The 25,294-nt window shown below is 41.7% G+C and overlaps 2 protein-coding genes across 2 annotated transcripts in view; one reads left to right on the top strand and one right to left on the bottom strand.

The window, feature by feature from the left end:
* WRNIP1 (WRN helicase interacting protein 1) lies at positions 1–25,294 on the bottom strand. Its single transcript, XM_039549270.1, has 7 exons — positions 24,733–25,294; positions 15,569–15,760; positions 14,309–14,553; positions 7,403–7,632; positions 2,179–2,334; positions 1,230–1,309; positions 1–773 (listed from the first exon to the last, which is right to left on the bottom strand). The coding sequence occupies exons 1-7, from the start codon at positions 25,258–25,260 to the stop codon at positions 498–500; spliced, it is 1,707 nt and encodes a 568-aa protein (XP_039405204.1). The 5' UTR covers positions 25,261–25,294; the 3' UTR covers positions 1–497.
* MYLK4 (myosin light chain kinase family member 4) overlaps positions 14,342–25,294 on the top strand; it is a 78,081-nt gene continuing 67,128 nt past the window's right edge. The window contains exon 1 of the mRNA XM_039549268.1: positions 14,342–14,615. Coding sequence (XP_039405202.1) covers positions 14,560–14,615 — 56 coding nt within the window. The 5' untranslated portion in view covers positions 14,342–14,559. The remainder of the gene's footprint in view (positions 14,616–25,294) is intronic.

The following is a 25,294-nucleotide window of genomic DNA, read 5'->3' as shown; positions in this document are numbered from 1 at the left end:
ATTATTTTTAACAGCTTTATTGGTTTAATAACTGTTGTACAAAATTGGTCTCTAGAACATCATAAGAGCAGAAATTACTCTGTAATTATATTTTGTTTACAGTATTTTAGCAGAGCGGGTACAATTTACTGTTTTTCTGGAAAATAACATTCTCAAAATCTGAAATAGAAACTGATTTTAAAAAGCAGCACAATAATATTTCTTGTCTCACAGCAAGAGCCAGAAATACAAGTCTCTTGTTTTCTCTCTGTTTCACGTGAACCAGTGACAGCACTATATGGATGAAGCTTATTTTTGCATTTCTACACTGCCTAACTGCAATTCTTTACAAAATACCTTCAGAACAGCAGCAATAAAACCAGGAGAAAAAAGTATCTGGAAGGCTCGGTGGCTTAATCCTTTCAACCACAGTAACAGGCAGCTGACACTGTAAGGGAAATTTTCACCCCAGCAGAAATGTACGAGTCATAAAATCAAATCCATTCCAAGCGCAGTGGTCACGATTTTCGTTCCTTGAAGAAGTCTGTTCCTTTCAACTCTTCTGGTAGATAGTCCTGCTCCACAGGTTCCTTGTACATGGGGTTGTATTTGTAGCCTTTTCCATAGCCCAAGTTCTTCATGAGCCTTGTTGGGGCGTTTCTCAGGTGCAGAGGAACAGGGGGCAGTGGTCCTGTGTGCATCCTCAAGCATTCCTTGACATTGCCATATGCCCTGTACACCTCTATAGACTTTGGGGCTCTGGCAAAGTACACTACACACTGTGCTAGAATCACCTGCAAACAAGCACAGGGAAAATGTTAAATGACTTCTTTTAAGCTCTTTGGGAAAAGGTCTGCTAATCAGGCTGTTTGTATAACATGGCAGGGACTATGTTTTCAAACTGATCTCTGCCTGCTACTATAATATGAATACTATTATTTAACAACAACACAACTTCATGGTTTTCACTACTAGAAAATAATAGCTACTTTATTTATAATAGAAAAAATGGATAGAGAAAAATGATACGTGTTCACATATCACATTTTAACAATAAATACGCAGCAACTTTTATTTTAAACTACAGCATCTGTTTTAAGAGCTACAATGTTCTCTTGTCAAAGATAGGGCATGCAGAATGAACAAGTAACTAAGTCTGCCCTGTCCTTGCAATCTGCTTCTTTTTATAGTTACAGATAGGTTTTACAGATTGCAGAACTTTCAAATCAGTGAATTAATGAAGCCTTTACCTCACATTCTGGCATTCCAATGAAGTGACAGCCTTGATAAGCAGCAACAGCTTGCGTTAAAGCCAGAGGATCTGCCAGTCCTACAGAAAGGGACCAGATAAAAGCAGGCTAAAGTCAATTTACTTCACTTAATGTCTCTCTTTTATTTTTTAAAAAATTTTATTTTTTCCTCTCCTGTAAGGTATCCATGCACATTTCAGAGTTGCTTCCTCAGATATTGGAATTTCTGGTACAGTACCACACCATACATACGATGCAACCCCTCCAAGATTTTCTTCTTCTGTACTCCTCCTCCCCAGAAAATAAAAAAAGGTCTAAGTCATGGATATGATTTACAGATTGAATCTGCTGCCACACAGTGGCAGCCTGAGCAGTAGCTGACCACATATGATTTTCCTACTTTTTGAAATTGATAAAGAAATGGGGAAATATTGCTATACAGACACAGCTTCCCCAGACCTCCTAACTCTTCACGCATCACATATGAGCTAAAGGTGTTGCTGGATCTGCTACTTTGGATAAGTCAATCAAGATGCCTTACAACTAGGGGGCCAGCTATCAAACCTGAGGTTTGCAGCTCAGGGTAGGCATTCACGTGCCAGACACATAAGAAAATCAGACATCCCTGAAACACATACTCCCTGTGGCACAAGTTTACTGGTGACTTACAGCCAGCAGGGCTGAAAAGAATTGATATTAATACACACCAAACCTGACCTCAAAAACATTTGTCTCTCCTGAAATAGGCGATCATCACAATGATACCACATGTCTCTGCCTGCATACACAAAGTTTTTGTTGCATGTGGAGCATTTCAGTATTTTGTACCTATTTTGCATACAACTGTTTAGGGTTTTCTTCTTTTTTCAAAAGCCAAATTTTAGAAACCAGAGAAGCCTGGCAGATCTTCATTAAGTGTGATATTCCAATGTGAAATACTAATACTGACCTATATCTTCACTTGCAAACCTCACCAGCCTCCTTGCCACATAGAGAGGATCCTCACCGCCCTCAAGCATTCGAGCAAGCCAGTAAAGGGAGGCGTTTTCATCGGAGCCTCTCATAGACTTGTGCAGGGCAGAGATGCAGTTGTAATGTTCTTCTCCTGTTTAGGATGGGGGAGAAGCGATAGGTAAAGCTGTTAGGAGGAAATTAAGTGAAATGCATGACAGGGAACAGAAGGTATTTCACTAGATGACGTCAGTAAACAGAAGCTGCTTTTCCAAGTTCTTATTATGTATATGTGGTTGCAGCACCCATTAATGTTTTCAGTGCTTTCATGGTTTCCCATGTGGATCATTCCCTAACTACATAAGCAAAACAGAGCAACTGCTGACGAAAAGGAAGTGGTTTTTTTTTTAAAACATTGCAAGGCAAGCACTTTGGGTTTTGTACCCTAACGACCTTCCCTTCAAAAGAAAAAAACAAAGAAAACCCCAGATATTTTAAGCAGTTAGGAAGAAAATTCTACATAAATAGCTCCTAATTGCCAAAGGGTAAAGTATGAGCACAAACAAACAACTGACCATTGGTTTTGGACACACACAGAGCTCTGAGAAGACAACACAAGAATCAGAGAAATTCAGTGCTATATAGTAGTGATATTTTAGAAAAAAGAAATTTCACATCATCTAAAACTTGAAAATAAAGTGTGCAGTAAAACACGAGTTTGATGTGCTGTATAGAGGTGAGAAAAAAGGAAATGCTGTGGATATACAATGGAACATTATACAATTTGGAGACAACAGAATTGCAGTGCACAACCCTGGCAAACCCCTAATAATAGTTCAACTGTGGACACCTGCACTACTACAACAATACTTGAAATGCCAGACTACTAAATAAAAAGTGGGAAGACTGAAAGAATTACAAGGAAATTTTTTTTTAACATTAAAGTTTAATATACGATTAGATATGGACTCCAAGGAGAAACAAAGCTATTCTACAGATCTTCTAGGGCTACACTTAAAACATTGAATGAGACCCTTCCCTGCTTACAATTTTCCTCCATGCAGCTGGTTTTGATTGTTATGCATGTCTTTTAATCAAACTTGTAAGAGTACTTTGCTGCAATATCGTTGTTAAACTTTCCATGTTATCTGCCTTTTTTATTTTTTCAAGTGTCTGGCATTCCTTGGCTCACAGCTAAGTACGTATTTTAAAGGCAACTGGCTGCATGCACAGCCATCTGTTAATATTCCTCTTCTTCCTAAGGATAAAAGGATTTACAGCCTGAGGGCCATATCAGAACACACCAGTCACTTGTAGGCCCTGAAAAATAAAAGGGCTGCATGCGTGAGCTTGAGAACCAAAATCGCCATGCTGCTGCAGTTGCTCCTTTTGTAACCAGCAAGACCTCCACCTCCCAGTCCATTCCCCCCATCTCTCTCCTGCTGGAGTGTGATTCTGTGGGGAATTCGACAAGCTGCCGGCGAGCACAGGCAGTCAGACAGCTATTTTTGCTAGGACTCCACACAAAGAGCCCTGGTATGCAGCCCTCACTCGAGCCAACACAAACAGCATGTCCATGCTCCATCATTACACTTAAGTCAGTAGCAATAAACTCAAGCAGCTGAACTCGCGTCATCCTCTTGCAGGAGGCGTCTCTTGGTCTCTTAAAAGTAAGGAAGTTGGCCTTTACATATCTCTAGAGGTTGCACTCACCCAGATTTTTCTGCTGGAGGCTTTTATATGCTGTTTGGGCTACTGTAAAGTGTCATACGTAGGAATACCAGCTGGAGAGGCAGAAGGAATCCAGCAGATAGGTTGGGTCTAGATATATACATCTGCAGGGAATTTCAGACTTCAGGCTGAAGAGGGAATTAGCTTTCTCCTTTTACTTCCTTCCTTACAAAGCCGATGTTGGTGACAGAGCCACAGTGACAATACTTACACATCAGACTTGCAGCTTCAATTAAAAGCAAAATACAGTGATGTGCAGTGGAGACAGGTCTCACATTTCTGTCTAAAAAATACAGTTTATAGATAGCCTGAGATACCAGAAGCAGTTTAAAAAAAAAATTAGAACTTTTAGTAGATCTTTATTTATTAGCTCTCTCAGGCTAGTTAGCCAACATATAGATTTTGGCCTTATCAATTCAGTTGAGAGATGGAGACATACCAGCTTATCTATCTCCGCTGTTCTGTATCAGCGATGCCTCTTGAAATCAAAACTATGAAGAGCTTTTGGAATCAAAATACATTTTCTCTATGCAGTTCCCACAAAGGCAAATACCTTTCTGAAACAAGATACTACACAAGAGGCTTTGTGGAAGAGAGGGCTTTCTAGGGCCTGACATAAACAGATGCATAAATCTTGCTGATATATGTCCACAGATTGCTTTATGTGCTCATGAGGAGTTTTCAGGCTAGTTTAAGATGCCGATTTATCTAAAGTCATATTGGTAGAAGGCAGGGAAAAGGTCTTGTTCACTGACCATAATTAACATTTGGGCTTCTTAAACAATCCCTGTTCACAAGGTAGCAGACAAAAATAAAATCACAGTCCCCATCTCACATTATTTTTTCTCTTAGCCAAAAGTAAACATCAACTGCTCATTGATAAAGGACGGAAGACAGCCTTGGAAGTAAGACTAGAGCAACAGCATGGATAAAAAGATTTCTTGTTCTGATCCAGCAGAACAAAACTGAGCTGGAAAAAAACATTATGGTGTGGATGTGGTGGTTTAACACCAGCTGGGAAATCAACTCCAAATAAGCCATTCCCCTACCCCAGCAATGATGTGCACGGTATGGAATAGCAACTTAGCCCTGCCCACGTGGCTCTAAGCTCTGCCCCAAGAGCAAGCCCTGGGCTGTGAAACACCTTCTCTTTTCTCCTCCAGAGTAGGGAAAGGAAAAACTGTGTTCCGGATTGTGGAATAAATTAAATTCAGCTCAACACATTCCCAGTCTTTATCATAGCTGATATTACCGAACAGAGAGTGAAACTACTGACATTTATCTTTTTAAATCAGTGTTAGCAGAGTGATACAATATGTAAAAAGAAGGGGCAACAATACAACTCTATTTAAAAGATCTAGTCACTGTCCATCTGCAGGTAAACTTTAATGAATTTGGTTGCTATATAATTTTCTAAAAGGATCAAAATTTTAACAACGGCAATTAAAAGATAAAATATGACTGAATAATTTTTGTTTCCTCTCACACTGCAAGGGCTGCAGGTGGCTGCTGGAAGTGAAATTTGATTAAACTTGTTTCTTTGTCCTTCCAGCTAAAATGCATAAACTATCTGCACAAAGACCTTTTCCTTATATGTCTGCACATAAATCAGAACAACAGCCTAACAACTGGACGAAGAATGATTTCTTTCCTAGATTACTTGATGAAAGTAGAGAAGAGAATGCCCAACTACATCTATTTGGCAAATTTTGCAGAAGGGAACAAAAAAAATTATGTATAATAAAAATTTCATGTTTTCACAGCTCTGAACACGAATCAATTATTTGGTGCTTTCTACATGAACACGCTACACTCAAATGTATGTTGCTGCTATCATGATTAGACCCTCTGCTTTATGAGGCTGAAGCATTTTATTTTAGAGGATTGTAGATCTCATCACCACAGCTGTGATTCAAAATGTATGAGCCAGAACATGCTACCAAAAAACCAAATCTTTGTATATACAGTAGCTGCTAGCTGGAAGTCCTTTGTCATTAAAAGGACAAACAGCTATCTCTACTATGGACAAAAGTGGTCAACCTGGAGTCAACAGTCAGTGGTCAACACAGACTATTCCACAGAAGAGAGAAATTCTGTAAAGGCATGTACTTGGGCAACTGTTGCTACTGTGACAATATCTGTATCAGGCTCTTTGGCATTTATACAATCCAGAAAAACACAGTTTTCACTGCTCTCACCACTCTGAAAATCTCTGACCAAAAAAACCCACAAGAAACCACAACAAGGATTTCTGCAACAGAGAAGGGCCTGACACACGCTACCCAGACTTGATGCAAGCCTCAGGAAGAGGCAGTCTGTGCCATCTCTACCAGAGCAAGAAGGTGTAGGAGGGCTGGGAGCAATGGACACAGCCAAGAGTTCTGTGTGACAGCGGCCACAAGGCGACAGCAAACACACAAGGGACCTACGCAGTGCAGGAGACTCGCACCAGGGAACGGGTCAGATTTTCCGCTTCTTTCTAATCATGACCTCTTCCTGCCACAGACCCCATGAAAGTTTTCTTTTCCCTTCCCCTGCCTACCCTTGACTTCTCAGCTGCCATTAGATCAGTATCTGCCCAGCTGCCTTTTTCCTGACAGTGAGTCATCATTACTTCTTTGTAGCAAGAAGGCTCCAATCGGGCATATGTTACAACCAACCTCAAGAAACATCTCATCACAGGTTTTGAACAGTGGCAGTTAATGGTGCCTATCAGAAACAGTGGCCAAAAAAGAGAGAGAAAATAAATCAGTTCTTCACATACTGCTTGGCATAATCATTTCACACTGTTGTGCACAGTCATTCAAGTATTGCTGAAGAACTAGCATATGCATTCAAGGGGATTCACCTAATCTCTGACACTACTGATTTTTAAACCTCTAACATAAAATGGTTTAGTGGCCAACTACTGTGATGCCTAAGATTGCAAAGTCACAAATTTAGCAAGAGTAGTTATAACACTAGGAAGCCTTAAATGAAATTAGATTTATGTGGCCTGCCCTAGGCAAGCTACAGCATTCATTACCTTAAAAAGCAACTCTAAAAATAAAGCAAACTGCCCAGGTTTTGACATAACATACTGCTGTGAATGTGAGCACTTCCAAGACTTTCAAAGGAGTAGAAGTGTAATGGAAGATATCCAACCCTCCAAGAAATATGTCCTCATCAAATTCTTCTGCCTCTTTACACTGAAACCCTCATAGAAGACTATATAACCTTATATAACAAATAATTTCACCATGCAACTGTTTTCAGGACAGCAAACAGGTCTTTCAGCTAATCTACGCTTCATAGTTGCTAAGAGGAAACACTGTTTAGAAGGAATTTCTGGCTGAACTACATTGTAGAGGAAAAGTAACTTCTAAGACAAACTTTAGTACAATCACTGTTTCAGTAGAGCAGCTGGTAGGAAAAGGGGAGAAGAAAGAGAAATTAGAAAGGCTATCACATCTTGAGAACACTGCATCTCAGAAACTGCATCAGTTACTCACCTGCTCGGTCATACAGGATGTGAGACCGCTGCAGCCCCTCCTTTATATGCTCTTCTGTTACCAGAATGCCATCTGCAGCACCACGTTCGGTAGCGCTCAAAGGAGTGGTCCTTCCCGCTGCTACTCTGGCCTGAACTGCCAGCTGGAGCCCGTTCAGCCCAGTCCTGGCATCCCCGTCACAAAGATAGGCAAGTGTGTTCAGAGCTTTCTCCTCTATGTACACTGGAAATCTGCAACAGAATAACCACACACCCTTAGCCCCTATCACACCCCTCTCCTTGCTTATCCTGCTGGAGATGACGTTTCTTTACAAAGTTTCTTGAGACACACCTGGGTTTAAATTTGTCTTAACTCATCCTGCAGAGCCAGGGGCTGACCCTCTTCCTGCTGCTCCAAGCCTGCTCAATACAACTGCATGTGAAAAATATAGGGCAGGAGCTCTCACCTATTTAACCCCCTTATTTTTCCTCACCTCATTAAATTCAACAAAAATTAGGGTTAGGTTTTTGCCAGAGCCCAATTCTGACACAGACAGCTGAACTTTACAAGGTTTTACTCCATCAGCATTTCACTGCTAGCACTTCATATTCCTCGGTGGAAGAACAGTGGAAAGGTAGGAAGCTATCCAAATGCAGGTGAGAGAATACAGTGAGTTATAAAGTAATTAGTGTAAGGTTTTGAACTAACTACTAACTCCAGCAGGAGGTGCTATCAGTTCTTTAAAGAGCAACAACAGAAAGGATTGTTTACAATGTAAAACAGAAGAGTCCTACTTTTTTTAGTATTACAACTTAGTCACTGCGGTACAAAAAAAAAATTTTACTAGAAAGTAACTGTATCCCAATACATGCCCATCACTCTTCTTGCCATCTACTGCTCTACGTGTGCCAGAACTATACGAACACATTGTCCTGGTTTGAGACAAATTAAGGGAAACACTCTGGGAGGAACATCCCCTCCAAAGACAGAAAGAAAATTCCTCGGAGGAAAGTGAAAAAGGAAAAAAAAAATATTTATTTAACAAGCACAGTGCACACAGGCATGGGAAAAGAATAATGCTAAATAATAAAAACCTCTCACAGTGGAGAGAACCTGGGTAGATTTCAGAGTCCTTTGTGAGTGTGGCTTTCTCCTCTCCGGAGCTGGAGCTCAGCATGGGCCACTCCGGGCCCTGGTATTCCCAAGCAGTCTCTCATCCAAGTACTAACCAGGCCTGATACTGCTTAGCTTCTGACATCAGACGAGATCTGGCGTTCAGGGTGGTATGGCTGTAGACAATAGTGAAACTAAGCAGGAAAGGCCTCCCAGTGAGGTTCTGATGGTCTGGCATTCTGAACAGTCCAGAAGAGAAGAAGAAGAAACCAAAGTCACACGAAAACCTCTTTCCTCAGCTAATGAATGAGAAGCTAGCTAAAAGCAAAAGGAATGTAACTCTCTTCCCTGCTGCAGAAGCAGAGCAGCTGGGCAGAAGAAACCAGTGAGCTTACCTGTGTTTTGAACACAGTGCCAAAGGAATTCCACCAGCTCTCCCCCCTCTCCCTTAGCTAGCTTTAAAGGCACAGAGAGGCACAGGATTCATGTCTGGGCACAGAGCAGGCAATAGGGGGATACGCATCATAAAGTCACCCCAAGACACACATGAAAAAGGCCAAATTCCAGTGAACTCACAGTCTAAAGGAACAAGTGACTGAGATTAGCTCACTTGCTTGGAGCATGGTGCTGATAACATCAAGGTTCGGGGTTCAATCCCTGTATGGGACACTCACTTAAGAGTTGGACTTGATGATCCTTGTGGGTCCCTTCCAGCTCAGAATATCCAGTGATTCTAAGAAGATGGGAAGACCTGAGAAATGCAGCAGCAGGATCCCCTGAGATCTTCTAGTGGGTCCATGAAAAATCTGTGAGAACAACAAAGTCCTCAAGTTTTGTCTCGAGGTTTTCACCTGCGGGGCTGTAGTCCCCACTGTTAGGGCACATCCAAACCAGTTCACCTCTGCAGGTTTCACAGGCACCCTGTTGAGGATTTAACCCTCAAACCTTAGTTATGTAGACAAGGTAGCATCTAAGATGTTGTCAGGCAGAGGGTGTAACTGATCTGATTCAGAGACAGCAGCTAATGGAGTTAAAACATGGCACTAAGTAATGGCCCTAACTGAGCCACTTCTAGTAGCTGGACTGTAAATCAAGAGTGAGAGGTATCAGTAGGGATTAGCACATAGAGCTTGGTGTGAGAGGTCATTTCTTATGAAGCTCTTGTGCAACAAATAATTAATGCTTCGCAACAGCCCTGCACTTCGTCTACCAAAAGATATGTTACTATTACTACCAGTGGCGTACAAAAAGGCAATGTCAGGGCTCCCTGTGCTTGAGACCTCCTCACACTGATACCACAACTGCAGGCAGTGACTGCAAGTGGAGGGGAAGCATTGAGAGCACTAAAAGGCAGGTACTGCCTTGGAAGAAACTAAGTACAATCTGTCCCAAAGAAAGTTGAGGCCTCAGAGCACTTTTGCCATTTATCTGCTAATTTAAAGCTCAGTTGTATTCCTGTCTCTTCAGTTTCACTACAGAACTCTAAATGCCCTGTTGGCTCAACATAACCAATTTATATTACAGAAATTGAAACAAATATTCACAAGAACGTATGAAAAATCTGGTTACAAGCAAATGGCCTTGTCCCTTTCCATGGTGTAATTTCAGTTGCAACATAACCATAATGGCAATTCCAATCCAAATAATGCATTATGTATTGGGCTGATCCACTCCATGCATACAGTAGGATGACATGCAGGATGTGATAAAGAACAAGAATAAATGGAGAAAACTTCCACATACAAGCAGTTTGCACAGCACATTGATGAGAATCACTGATTGGAAGTAACGTAATGCTTCCCTGTTGCATAATCTCAGCTCCATGCACACTCAGTATTTCAAAATAATAAAATGTTATACTCAGAATAACTGAATTCAGATTTTTTTTCTGAGCAATTAAAACCTTAAACTCCATTTTCTGATGATTTAACTTTACCAGGCAGGAATGTAATTTCAAAATCAGGATGGCAATTATTTCAGCATCTTGGCTTCCAAAAACCACTTGCTGTATTTTACATTTTTAAACCCATTCTGTCTTCAGAACCTCAAGTGCCCTACTCCCTCCCACTTTACCCAACTTCTGCACCCATCAGAACTGCAAGGCAGAATAACTTCCATGCTTTCTGACTTATTTCCAAGCTCCTGATACTCTTGCAGATGGGCAATCCCATATTTTATTCAACTTCCAAAATTAACACCGAATACCCACTGGATGCCAATGGCCAATGTTGGTACCTTGTAACTGATGATACTTGGAGACAAAAACATAAACAAGCCAAAAGGGACATACTGGGATCCATCACTCACTAGGCTGAAGGTGATACACTAGCTCAAGGAATGGAAAACTACCACTACAGGATAATAAATCCTTCTTCCAGCTCCTCTGTATCTCCATAGCCTTCAGACAGTTTGTGCCAAGAACCAACACGAAATGTATGATGAACTACCTGTTAAACCCATACAGCACTGCAGCAATTGAGCCAATGACAAGAGAGCATAAATAGTATCAGGGAATAAATATAAGGAAGCTCAAGCAAGGAGAACCTGTATGATCAAAGATTAAAAAATAAGCGAGCAAAACATGAGATAAAGTACCCACTGCTTCTTTCCCATATAAATCAGTACTTTCTTACTTTCTCAATGCAATTACTCTCACTACATTCACTCCTTGGCAGATTGCAACACTTTCACAGGCAAACACAGTTCTCCAACTGAGCTACTGCAGTGTGATACGCACTGCTCACTGCCTTACAGCATTGTCTTCCAGTGTTGCCTCTCACCTCAGCAACCCATCTCCTGCAAGGAAATTGAATGGATGTTTCAATTAAGGAATAATTTTCAAAAAAGTATTGAACACTGAAGATCCAAAGGAATTCCATCTTCAGTGTTGTGATTTATGAACCAGAGAATTCAAAACGCGCCAGAACTTGTAATACAGCCAGTAACAAGCTGAACTGCATGATGTCTGGGCTTGCCAACAGGAAACTGGGGTTCCTTCCATTTCCCTCAGCTGTGTGCCTTCTGTGCTATCTAACTTCAAACACATTAATCAACCATACAGTTTACTGTCTGACTTCAATTAGAGATACCACTCTGAGGGCAGCACTTGAATGACAAAAATAAAAAGCCAAGAGAAGAATTTGGTTTCTTCCACCACTGACACAGTACAAGTGTAATGTATCAGTGCACACCTGGAACAGCTTGTGCTATTACTGACCCAGCAAAAACTGCAGAAAGCACAAGCAATTGCAGCAATAAAAAAATCTTTAACATTGACTTCTTACTTTTCTTCATCATGAGTATGTTTCTTCCTTTCCTGTTTCTCCATCTTTCAGCTTGATTTACTGCAGACTTTAGAGGAACAGTTTGATAGCAGTAATGCTGATGAAAATATAACAACAAGCACATCTTATCCTAAATAAATCCAGTAATTAACATAAAAAATTTCTGTCAAAGAACCTTTATGAGCCATGATGACATAACAAATAGAAAGATACCAAAGTAGGTAACACCCCCTGCTACTTGTTTCAGCTTTAGAGCAAGGAAAGGCCACAGTGGAGTGAAAGAGACTCCAGGTGATCTAACCTTATCAGAAACCTGCAGCAATGGTGGAAGCAAGATAAGAAAAAGCCACCAAGAAAATTTAAGGAAACAGATTTGGGTAGAGCACACTTTCCTTGTGGGGTGCAGGTGATGAAATCCACTGAATCACTCAGGGATGCCTGCAAAGACCAAGGAAGATTCACCCTCACCTTATTCCTCAAGGTAATAGGAGAGATCACAAAGAATCGTCCTCTCCTTCAAAACCTCTTTTAAGTAAGTCATCCTGTCAGACAAGTGATGTGATACTAAAACCACCTTATTAACTGAGGCCAAGCAGCACATGCAGTACTTCATACTACACTGCTGTGGCTTGGAAAGGGAGACTCACATGGGAAATGAAACCCAAAATTCAATGTACATGTCTCTTATGCCTTCTTGCTAGATCTCTGCAGCATTTTTAAAGTGCGTATACCCCACAATTTGGGGACATGCTGCCTTACAGCTCCTTTTCTCACTCTGGAATAAAGATGAGCACCATTAACAACCAAATCAATTGTAATTGGTGATTTCCATTTATTCCTCAGGACAGTATAAACAGTTACCTGCCTGCATCTAACGACAGTCCTGTTTCATAGATACAAGGGGGTAAAAAGATGAGACAGCTGCTCCTGCAGAGTAGGGGAGAGGAAATGAAGAAGCAGAAATGGTATGAACACCGAAGCAAAAAGCAGGAATTAATGAGGAAGCCAAAACAGAACCACAGTAAGGGACAGGATGGCTTATAAATATCCAAACTTATCAGCAACAGAATGTAGGAACTGTGGCCCAGAACCAGATTGCATCATGAAAGACAAGAAAGACCTGACACACAACTGCAACAAACCTTCCTCAATTCAAAACCCCATTTATATTTTTAAATGCTTGGCTCCCATGACTGCCTTTGAAGTGTGGCCCTCTCTCCTCATGGAGAGATTTCTGAAACTGTTGAAGTCTGACAGTCTGCCTGCCAGACTTCTTTCAGTTTGATGAAGCACCATGCTCTTTAAATCTTCCATAGCTATCGGACGGTTACAGACACGGAGAGTCTAGTGAAACCCAAACCCAAACAACTGCAGCTGAAACTATGCCTTGTACTTTAATCCTGTACAGAAAGAAAAGTGTCTGAACCAGTCAGGGTGTAGTCACAACCACAGCTGTGCCATTAAATTAATGCTGACAAGCAGTAGTGCCTTCTCTTCTAAAATTCACATTACTACAACACATAAAAGCTACAAATGAGTAAACCATAAGGCAGGGTAACCTAAAAATAAAAAAAGAATACCTTTCCTTACCTGCCATGACCTCAGCATTCATGCTGGCAATTCTTTGTGCTTACATTCTGTGATAAAGTTCAAGTGGATTCCCTCTCATTTATTTCATACAGTCTGTCAATCACCACCATGTCAATGCACTGTACATTACTAGGAGTGCAGCCAAGAACCAACATGAAGGAAGTGTAATAGCTTGCATTTGAGTACCACAGTATCACGCATTACTCTTATTTGCCAACCTCCTGTTTCAGAAGGCAGATAACACCTCTTGTAGACAAATCTGGATGCTGTTTTTTCCAAAACTTTCTCAAGTGTTTAATGTGAATTTATCTGTCTGGACATCAAAGAGCAGAGAAAAACAAAGTCTCTCTTAAAACAATCTATTAACTTCTCACAGCAACAGCCTCCTCTCCTCACAGGATATCCTAAAACCTAGCACAGGACTTACCCTGCAACTAAAGAACAGAAGCAGCAGCATCCTCCCTGGTATTACTAAAAAAAAATTCTCAGAAAACAACAAACTTCTGGAAGGCACTTCCAAACTAAGAGGGGATATCCCATGCAGCACTTAACGGTAACATGATACTTTCACAAGCGGTAGCAAGAAGTAACACACATTAGGACATGACAAAGACCCAGCTACAGGCTTCCACAGCAAATCCTCAGCAGCAGAACAGATTTAAATATCCTGAGAGGGTGAGTCAGGAGTTACGGATACAAGTATAATATTCTCTCCTAATGCAGACGGTGAGATTATGTTTTGGATGGAGAGAGCCAATGCTTTGAATTCTCTCTCTCCTGTCACCCCCGCCCCTGCCATATGCTGCCACATCTTTTCTTTACTATCAGAAGTGGCTAGGGTTTCTCTTCCCACCCCCCCAACTACTTCATTCTCTCCCTGGCAGGCAGTCAGCTCCTCGGGCTGTGCATGTTAACACCCTGCAGCCCATAAAGTACTCACTCCGAGCTCTTGCTGCTGCTGCCAGTCGCAGGGGTGCCGTGCTGGTTGCCCTGGCCCAAAACCTGAAGCCCTAAGGACCTGACAGCCCTCATCAGAATTGCCTCCATCGCTTCAACCGAGAGCTTCTCCAGGACGATCACCCGGCATCGGCTCAGGAGAGCAGCGTTGACTTGGAAGGAAGGGTTTTCTGTGGTTGCTCCTATCAGGGTCACCGTCCCACACTCGACGTGAGGAAGGAAAGTGTCCTGAGCATGGGAGGGAAGCAGAAAAAGCTGATCTCGATCAATGACAACCTGAAACTTCCCATGTGAGTAGGCTACATTTTTTTTGTGTCTTGTGAGAATTTGGGTTCCCTCTTGGTATGACAAATAACCACACTGACAAAGCAGTTCATCTGCACAAATATGGAAATGATTGTATTTCATGCACCCAACACCTTAATAACAAATGATTGCACTGAGAATGACCCTACCAGCTGAAAAGAAATAGGGTAAAGAAATCTGCAAATTTTTAGTTTGTGTGACTTTGGTTTATTGCGTGGCAACATAAGAAATCATGAAATTGCCTTACCAAGTATAACGAATTGTGAGGCTACTCCTAAATATGCTTTGAATCAACCTTTAGGGCTACAATTCCCTACCTAATTCTATAGGATGGTTCAGAAAACTACAGGAAGATTACAGTACAGTTCAATTTAAAAACTGCAACCTCTAGTAGAGAACTCAAGATTTCCATGGCACAACTGAAAAAAACTTATACCTAGGAAAGGAAAAAGAAAAAAAGCCCCAAGTGATGGCTGCAGTTCTATCCTGAAGTACCATGCCACAATTTATTTTTTCTCACACAGAAGAGTGGACAACATTAAAATACCCGCCTTTGGCACATTCACATTCCAGACCTTTGTAAAGGTAATACAGAATGCTATCCCCCATTTGGAGGCTGAAATGAAGATGTGTGCAGCAAACATTACTAACATGACTTTGCAGAAATAAAATTTCATAAAAATATCATATACATACTGGCACATAAGTGAACTGTAAGTATAGCTCAGTGTTTTATTTAAATCATTGAATCACAGTAATTAAATGTTGATTGGAAGTTAGCTAAGGAATTTAATTTCTATGTTTCTCCCAAATTCATCTACTAAAAGTATTAACACTGAAATCAAAAGCCCAAAGGAAGGTATCACCTTAAGGCAAAGTGGGAAATTTTACAGTAGGGCTGACAAAGACTTTTTTAGAAAGCAGTATAGTACAGTACCTGCTGAGATTTATTGAAACGATGGATCTCATCAATAAAGAGGATAGTTTTTCTTTTGAAGAGTCTTTTTTCATTCTGGGCTTGGCTGATGACATCTCGAACATCATTTGTCTTGGCACTTGTGGCCGACAGCGTCACAAACCTTGTGCCATTCTTTTTGCTGCTGTTGGCTATGATGTGTGCCAGTGTCGTCTGAAATGGCAACAGGAGAAAGCTTTGTAAAAATTGTTTCGGACACAGAAAGTACCAATTTTAAGGAAATATGTAAAGAATAAAGCTATATATTTTGCACATAGGGACAGTGTTGACAGTTCACAGAGTAAGGCATTTTAGCTCATGTTATTCTAGTGCACAGAAGACTTAAAAACTTCCTGCTAGAGGTAGCTGCCAATTCCTCCGCTGCATTTCTAATGCCTGCACTTTTACGTACCAGACCCAGCGAGCCTCAATACTGAAAAGGACAGCACTGACAGCTGTCTCCTTTGTCATGGAATAACTCTCTGCCGAATACATTTCTGTCACAGAAGAGGGGCTGACCGCAATTCCCTGTGCAGTTATTTTGTGGAGTATGTTAATGGATAAAGAGCTGGACTACCCCAAAGACACCTGCAGAAGAGTTTACAGTATAACTGCATATGAGAAATAAAAAGCTAAAATGTTATTAACTAAATCCTTTTATATATCCAATACACATAACAATGAAATTAATCAGACAGCAGTTTCTACAAAAGCATGAGAACATTAGTACTAAAAAATTACATGTGTACTTAAGAAAACGTAACTCTTAAATCTAAGTAGTCAACAGTAAACAAATGCTGGCCCAGGGAAGTAAAAGACAGCTGACTGAACAAACTGGCTGTTTTTAGTGAGCAGCTATGTTGTTTTTTCTGTCCTTATGAACAACCTCTTCAAATCCAAATTTATTTATAGATAATTTCACTTAGCCTACCAAAGCACAGAAGCAACCTCCACCAACCTCCTGGGTAGATTTATTACACCTGAACATATCACAGACATGATTTTCAGACTTCCCTTCAAAACCCTTACTAAACACAGGTGTATGCCCCAAAGAAAGTGTATCTCTATTTGAAAGTACTGCTAGAGAAAACAGGTGATTCTTCTATCAAGCTCACTCTTCTATTAGAGAGGGATCCAAAGGAGACTGAAGACAAGAGAGCCTCAGCAGATGAGGAGTGGGACAGGTGTCAACAAAATCACCTCAGAAGATATTCCAAGTGCTGAGGTTAAAGCAGCAGGTGGTGTCAACCTGATCCTCCTGCAGGGAGGCTGCAGAAGCAAGCACCTGCCACTTGGCTACCAGCAGTGTTGCAGTACCCTGCTCTGTCCCTTTAATGGATCTCCTTGTCCCTGAAATGGCAACCAGCCCAAGTTAGAAAATGGGAGGTTAAGGAGAAGGATGTATTGTTATTTATTCTTGCTTTAGTTTTAGTAAGGGCTTCCTGATTGCCTTCAGAAGTGGTGTCATTTCAGGTCCTGCTACAAGACTCGCATCCCATGTCAGATCCTCCCTTGGTTCCTGGAGCTCAAACCACTAGTTGTTTCAATCCCCAAGTTGTATCATTGCAGAGGACAAGACTAGAAAGACACCTGGAAAGCATTTGCAGCAAAGCCTATAGATATCTGAAAGATCTGAGAAAATAAACAAATAAGCAACTTCCCCCAAAAAACTAAAGAAAACTATCTTTTAAACTAAGCTACCAAATTAAAATCAAAACTTGTGTTTCCTTATAAAAGGCCCATGATTCAGAATGTACCTTCAGAGGATGTACCCATGCCTTAAAAATCTCTGAAAGCATAGAAACACCCAATACATCAAATTTGAGGATGAAAAAAGGAAGAATGTACCTTTTCCTTCTCTTAAAAGTAGCAGTGGTGAGAGAAGGAAGAAAAAACCCAACAAACCAGCTATTCTTCTTGTAGTTCCACTTGGACTGGTAGCTCCCATTGTACCCTCTCATTCAGACAGTTTCTTTATTTACAAAAAAAGCACTTTGCTTATTTTGCTTTAAACACATGCACAGGAGTTCATATTTCTAACTCTAATTCAGGAAAAAAAAAACTCCAACAGATTTGTTTAAAAGTTCCTATTAGACCAAGAATCTACTTGAAATCTGCTGCACAGATCTCAGCCAGCAGATACCTCTCCTGCTCTGCCAACTTGTGGGTCACCAAAGGTTGCAATAACATACATTGCCTCTCAAATGCAATGCTTGACAAGGACTGGCATGTTCACAGCCTCTTCCTTCTGTTCTGCACAATCAATCATTCAGCAAGTCAAACTGCCTATCACATATATGTCAAACTTTCCCTGGTCCTCTGAAAGACTTACCTCCCACAAGTTCAGGTTGTTTATGCTGCTTTTTGTCCTACCATCTCAAGCAAAAGTCAGTAACAAGCTACAGTTTTCTCTCTCTTTGTTACTTCAGGTTACAACCCAAAGGAACACATAACCTAGTGGAGAATTCATGTAAGCAAAGTAGCTTAAGTATGAAGGCATTAGCACAGAACAACTATAACTCATATGCTAGACTCCTAGTTTTCCTCAGGGGCAATGTATTTAAGGGCCAAGAAGAAAATTAAAAATCTGATATGAAATAAGGCAAAAAACCCACACTGATTATCCTTCATCATCTAAAATGAATTTTGAAGTTTAATTCTTACACTGGAAAACAAATCTTTTAAAACAGTGACACTGATGTTGCAATTTAATATGAATGAGTACATCTGTATCAGAACCTGCACAACAAGCACAAAAAGGAAATCTAAACAAGTTAATAATGTGTCCCTTTTGTTATACAGGTGTCTCTTATTTAGCTCACGGTTTTTTCCTTATGGGGAGGAGCAGGAATACTGCTTCCCATAAATTAAGGAGTGATCCAGTGATCCTACAAACTAACTTTTTGCTAATGTCACTAAAAATTTCACTGTACAGAGCTCACTGTGTAATTGTCCCTTCCAGAAACCATTTTAGTTCTCTTCTACTATCACACCAAACTATTCAAACTCATACCTATTATCTCAAGTTTTATGCTGACTATTGTGAGATCTTACTGACTTAACTGTTTAGACGAGCTAAAGCAGTGACACCATAAAGCTGTTCTGAAACACAGAAACATATTCACCAAGAAACTTCCGAAACATTATTCACCAATGAATAACACTTAACTTCAGCCTGTGGTGATTTATTTCCAGACCCATTACACACAGAACAAACACTTAACTACTGAAAGCCTCCTTCAACATCCTGTGCTTTGTGTCAGACCAAATGAGAATATCCTTTCCCAAAGGCTGAAACTGTCTGAGATATACAAAACCCCAGCAACAAAACAAAAAAAAATAACCAAACAAGCTCACTCGCAGCAACTATGTTATCTGTTCTTCCAGGCTTTGATACAAGTTACGGATGAAACAAAAGCAACCCTCAAAGCATGCTTGGCTCTACACACCTCCCACTGTCAGAGCAGAGAAGTCAATCAGATTTGCTATTTGGTTAGCTGGGTTTTTGTACTAGAAGAAAAGAATTTTCTGTATACCCACAAGTTTCCTTGACTGGGCAACACTCGAAGAATAAACGAATTCCCTCCTCTCTGCACTGCCACTAGTCAAGGCTACCTCACACCCAAGACTGGAAGAAAACAGTAAAAAGCACATACAAGTTAAGCCAGTCTTTTTGATGCTGATGTTCAATGACTACAGTATCCTCTTAGAAGTAAGGTGGTCTTTTTGATTTTTGCAGACCTGTACCAGGCCATTAACCTATGCCCATCACTTTAGCTAACCAAAGCTCCTTACAGGAATGAAGAATGGTACTGCCTAGCTCACTTCAGAAAGTGGAATTGAAAAAAACTGGGATGGGATTAGCACATATGGTTAGATCATATGAAGAATACTGCAAAAGTGAGGTCCTTCCAACATACATGCTTCTCCCAGAAAGTCTGGAAGGTTGTAGCCTCTGCCAGGCCATGTTTAGGTGACCAAAGCAGATCTGGCACAGATTGGCACAAGTGCAGCGCAGCATGGATTATTCCTGAGCACGGATAATCTAGCTGGCATGTAGGTTTCCCCAACAAGTGACTTTGCTGGTTTGTTCCAGAGCAAACCACAGTGTGAATTATGTTTGTGGCAGGGATGACAAGAGACTGATAACCCTAGTGCAAAACACAACAGGCTAGTTACACCTACAGACTTGTAGCGTCGAAGCTACGTTATCAGAGTGCTGAACTAGCAACCTGATTTTCTTTGCTGCTGTTTGACCATGACTTTCTGGCTATTTTTTGCTCTTCCTTTATTCTGGCCAGGATTTCCACACCTTTGTTTACATGGTGCTGCCATCAATGGCCTCTCCTCACCCTCAACCCTCTCTTTGATGGCAGGAGGGTGATACTGTGGTTGCCAAGCAATCAGGAAAGGCCATGCCTTGAGGGAGACACCAACAACATCCTTGGATGCCACATAGGGCAGCCGTTCTCTGGGATGTAGCTCTGTGGATGTTCTCTGTACCACACTGCCTCACAGGAGATAAGACAGGCCGTGTCTAAAGGAAATTGGCAGCATAGCAGATGAACATGGCCTGGGGACACTGTCTATACAGATAAACACAATCAAAGTAGCAGCAGTTGGCATTTATATAAGGGCAGATGCTATTCTTACCCATCTTGTTTGGTTCCTCACACCCCAAATAGCCCACTGAGATACTACTGGAGGAGTAAGTGTCACTGAACAAGAGCCACAGCGTGTGCTTTACAGCACTTCCAGAATCCAAGCCCAACCAAGCACAAACAGATGCAAGGTCATTGCATAATGTTTGTTGAAATGGAGCTGTACCGCCATTTGCTGTTTTCTGATTTGCGTACTTCTATTCCAACTGTTTTATGAATACAATTGTATTTTCTCTTCCAGCTTTCTCTTCCTAGAGAGCTATCCCAAGTTATTCCTGATTTAAATTGGCATAAGCAAAACCAAGCACACTGTATTAGAATACTGCTCCCAGGCAACTGCAAAGACAAACCCATGTTTCAGAGTTGTCCCGGACTTTCGGTTTTACACTACAGTGAAAGACATGATGCATTTTCAGTTAAAAATTTCATGCTAATCAATTGAAAGAACTCATTACTTCAAATCAGACCCAAGCTGTATGAGTAAGAGAAGATGAAATACACTCAAGCAATCAAACAGCCTGTTAGGTAACCACTTAGCAAAGTAGGAAGCACTGGAGGGAAGGGATGATAAAAACGTGGGCAGCAAAATAGGTAAGTCGGACTTGCTGTCTGTGTTTCAATGTGTCATTTACTGAATACAAACAAAGAAAAGAAATACAAGGGAGTCCTAGAAATAAAATATAATGTCAGAGAAGATTTGATAGAAACTTCAAAGATCACTTACTGGGGGTTTTAATGTTTTGCACTCATATCAGCATAGCATATTTTATCTTATTACTAGAGTGCACGCATGAACCTCAGAAAATCATGCATGAATGCTCTTTGTCTTATCTTCTGTAAGAAGCAGGTTCATGCCACTTGCTACCTATTTGGGTTTTTTTTGTTAAACAGCAGACATAAGAGGGAATGTTTACTGTATTTAAATACAGAATGTTCATGTTTATAAGGCTTAAACTTCATCTGTGGCAGCAAAATTATTTGGTGCTCAAGTTACGCTGTGTCCCCCTGCTAACTCTTTACTAAAATTGGTGCCCCAATGGCAGACATGCAAAAATCTAAATCCCTGTATTAAGGTGCCATAAATCAGAGTACAGCTTACTCATATTACACTCAGATTCCTACAGGCCTTTAAAAATTTGCATAGTCAGGATGAACAAGCTAACTGTTCCTAAGCTAATAACCACAGCATCTCTTTGAGGCAGCGTTTCTTCTGGCCTGAGTGTGGTCAGCTTCTTAAAAGTAGAAAATAGGCTCATGTTCAACTTAAAAGCAACAAAAGTGCAAAGAAAACGTGAAAGACTTTTCACCCAGAGCACCTTGGCTTCCTAAGATATTAGGATGACAAATTCAAAGTACAAAGATCATGTTCCATTAAAGTAAGAGGACTCAGTACAGATGGAAACTCAAAAGAAAAGAGGATCGCAACAGAAATACATCAATTTTGTCTTTTTAATTTTGAGGGTGCTTCCTTGAATATTCAGGTGCAGCTGAGGCCAAAATTGACTTGGGCAGAGCAGTTACATAGCATACATATTTTTACTCCAGTACATAGCTTTATTGTTCTCATGATAAAAATCCTCCAAAAATATTCTTGACCTGCAATATGAAATATTGCATTTAGAGCGCTTTAACAGGAAAGATTATTTTCTTCTTGCTTAGAAAAAGTCTGTTGAACTACTATCTCACAAAGGTCCAGATTGAAAAATAATACATAAATTGATTTGAAATTTGGCCCTGATGATTTATTCCATGTTCAGTTGGTTTTTTTTAACAGTCCTGCTCTACCCTTTTCCAAAGTATCAGGTAGCATGGCATGTGGCTGTAGAAAGGGAAGAAGGCATAGATGGGCTGCAATAACCAGATTCCATGGGCAGCAAGAGCATGAAGAGGTTTAAAAAGTGTATGACCATCTTACACAGCACTTCTGAATTTAGACCAACATATCTAATTATGCTCCTGTTTTAGCTCTTTGGTGAGCAGAGCTTAGCATGTGGCCTTGTTACATACAAAGCTACATAACATGCAGTTATTTCTTAGTACTTTTCCTGCTGAAAAGGACTGTACTTAACAGAAGTTTTTGCTGATCAGTCCAACCAGGTCCTGAGGCAGTGAGAACACTTACTTCTCTTTCACAAGATCTTCCAAGTTTTCAAGCACTAAGTTGCTTTCTCATGAAATGCTTTCTTAGGCACACTGTATACATACAACCCAAATAATACGTGAACGGGACAGGCAGGCAAGCACAGATCTCCTTTTCCATCTTTAGGCAGACTACGTTGCTTGCATGTTAAATCTGTCAGGAGAGGAATTTTATAAAAAAAATCCAAGAAAAGGACAGAACTTGCAGATATTTAACTGGGACAGACAATATGATTCATGGGGAAGAAGGCCTGAGAAAAAACTATAGCACCATCCTAGAAATATTGATAAACATGGTTGAAGGGGCAAAGTTCAACTTTTCGTGGGAGTTTCTGGTTCAGCCAATAATGGATGTTTCATCAGGAGCCAGGTGAAAGCACATAGACTCAAAACTCCTTGCTGAAAAGGAATAATCTAGAAAGTAGATGAGTTACCCAATAGCTTAAGTACTTAGTGAGTAAAAATGTAACAGGTAAGTTGTGGAACTGTTCTTTGATGGGTCAAAAGGCACAGAAATTATGCAAGTCAGACAAGTGAGGAGCAACAGAATTTAAACTCTGTGAAAAGCAAGCTTACTAAATACAATTCTGCATAAAGCACACGGGTGAGGAGGATGGGTCATAAGAATAGAGAGTGAAAGCTGTGATATTACAGGCATAAAACAGATCACCCATTACTCAAAGACACTTTTAGTACCACCAAAGGTTCCTAAAGAAGTCCTGAAACACAACTGTTAAGCTGTCACAAGCTCATGAAAAAGCACTTTCATGGTCAAAGCCAGGTGCAGTCATCAGATCACAACCCAAAGGCCACTGAAATCAGTGCCAGTCTGCAGAGACTGTACTGCAGCCTTTGCTTTGCTACCACTGCACTTGTAACAGCTTTTTTCCTGTACAAAGAGGGCTTCAAGAAAGAGCAAGCACGCGCTGTTGACTGAGACAACAAGAAACAAAAGGCAAAAGAGCACAAATAAATACAGCAGCAAGCCCCTGAATGTGTTACTCATTCAGCAAGGAGAATTCCTATTTGCTAAAGAGCTGAATTCCACTTCTCCCTCTGGCCATCTTCAGTCAATCCACCTCTCCATTAATCAGTTTTCATTACTTTCATCATTACTTCCAGAAACAGCTCTTCTTTACACCATCTATTCTGAGCTCTTGCTTTCTGCTATTACTTTGTTATTTTAAAGGAAGTGGCAATTATTTAAGTTCACTGGTTGGTTATTTTCAGGTGTATGTTATCTAGCCTAAACAACCTGCTGCATCATTGCTAATGGTATTCATGTAATTCTACTGCCTGCTCCTTATTTACTGTGTTTTACTGGCATTATTATTCAAACACCACACATAGTAAGTATTTTTTTATTTTTAATTAAGTATGCTGAGAAGAGCAAGCTGCTGCTCTGTCCTTAACTCCTCTGCTAAGCATTAATTACTTCCCCTATCCCAGATTTCTCAAACATACTCTCATACAGCCGACATGCTGAATTATATATATGTGTGAAACTTAATGCCGTGAACACATTAGACTGACAGAGAAAACTGTGTATTTTGTTTGCCCTGCCACACCACAAGTCTGAAGTATGTGGAACAACAGGACAAAATTAAGGCAAGATCTTAAAAGAGTGCTCGACCACACCTGAGGAATTCCTCTGGTCCTTCCCTCACGACAACTGTGAATCCCTTCACAGCTGTGCTATAGGGCCTTTTGGGATTCACAATGGCCCCACGTATCTTAAAGGAGGCAGAACAAGAAGATGTAGTGGTCAGATCCTGCAAAGACCCACCAGCCTAAAAGTGTATGAAAGTGGATGAGTGTCTGGCTATCTCTCTTCCACACCAGTGTTGCCTTCTCTCAAGGACAAGAATTCGTAGGCTAAAGCAAATGCAGCATTCGCAAACCATGCTGTGTTAATCTGCTGGTATCTCACCTTGTTTCAGAGTTTACAGACTGTGTTGTTCCTGTTTCTCAGCTTCTCAGCCACTAACTAAACCACGGCTTATGTTTTAGGTACGGACTTTGGAGTTACGAAATCTGAGTTATCTGAAAGCGAGAGAGGCCTTGTGTAATCAAAGTGCAAATTGCATGGAGTGGAGCTGATGGGGGTGGACCAACTATTTTATTCACGAGGCAGGCTGTGTTTTTTGTACTCTTAAGTGAAAACTACTGGACATCAGCCAACACAAGGACACTACCAAAGAAACCAAGAAGACAGAGGGGCGAAAAAAAGAGCGATTCCGGAAATTAACAGGTTTTAAGCTCGCCGGCCTCAAGAGCCACGTGAAGCAGCGCCGGCCGAACCCGCAGGCTGTGAGCCGGGGCTGGGCGCTCGCCGCCCGCACTCACCTTCCCGCAGCCCGGCGGCCCCCAGAGGATGAGGGAGGGGATTTCGTGGGACTCCAGCAGGGACCGCAGCAGGGTCTGCGCCCCCAGCACCCGCTCCTGCCCCACGTAGTCCCCCAGCGTGTCCGGCCGCAGCCGCTCGGCCAGGGGCTTCCCCTCCAGCTTCTGCGCCAGGCTCTCCCCGCACAGCGCGGCCGAGCATCCATGGCCCGGCTGCACGGCGGCCTCGTCCCGCCCCGCGCCGCTCCTCCCGCCGGCGGCTGCCGGGCTTTGCCCGCCGCCGCGGCCCTTGTGGAAGAGGGAGAAGACCGGGGGCCCGGCGGCCGGGCGGGCCTCCTCCGGCTGCCCCTCGGCCTGGCTGCCCGGCGGGGCAGCGGCGAGGCGCGGCCGCTTGCTCGGGGGCTCGGCCTCGGCCCCGCCGGCCTGCAGGCAGCGGTCCAGGTGCGGGTTGATGTCGGCGCCCGGCAGCTCCCGCAGGCACACGGGGCACCGCACCAGCCGCTCCTCCTCGGCGCCCTCCGTTGGCTCCATGGGCTCCCGCGGCCGGGGCAGGAAGCGGGGCCGC

Source organism: Corvus cornix, chromosome 2 (assembly GCF_000738735.6).
Source record: "Corvus cornix cornix isolate S_Up_H32 chromosome 2, ASM73873v5, whole genome shotgun sequence".
In the NCBI taxonomy this organism is placed as follows: domain Eukaryota; kingdom Metazoa; phylum Chordata; class Aves; order Passeriformes; family Corvidae; genus Corvus; species Corvus cornix.
Note: the sequence above shows the minus strand (reverse complement) of the source record. Positions and strands in the feature narration are given on the sequence as shown.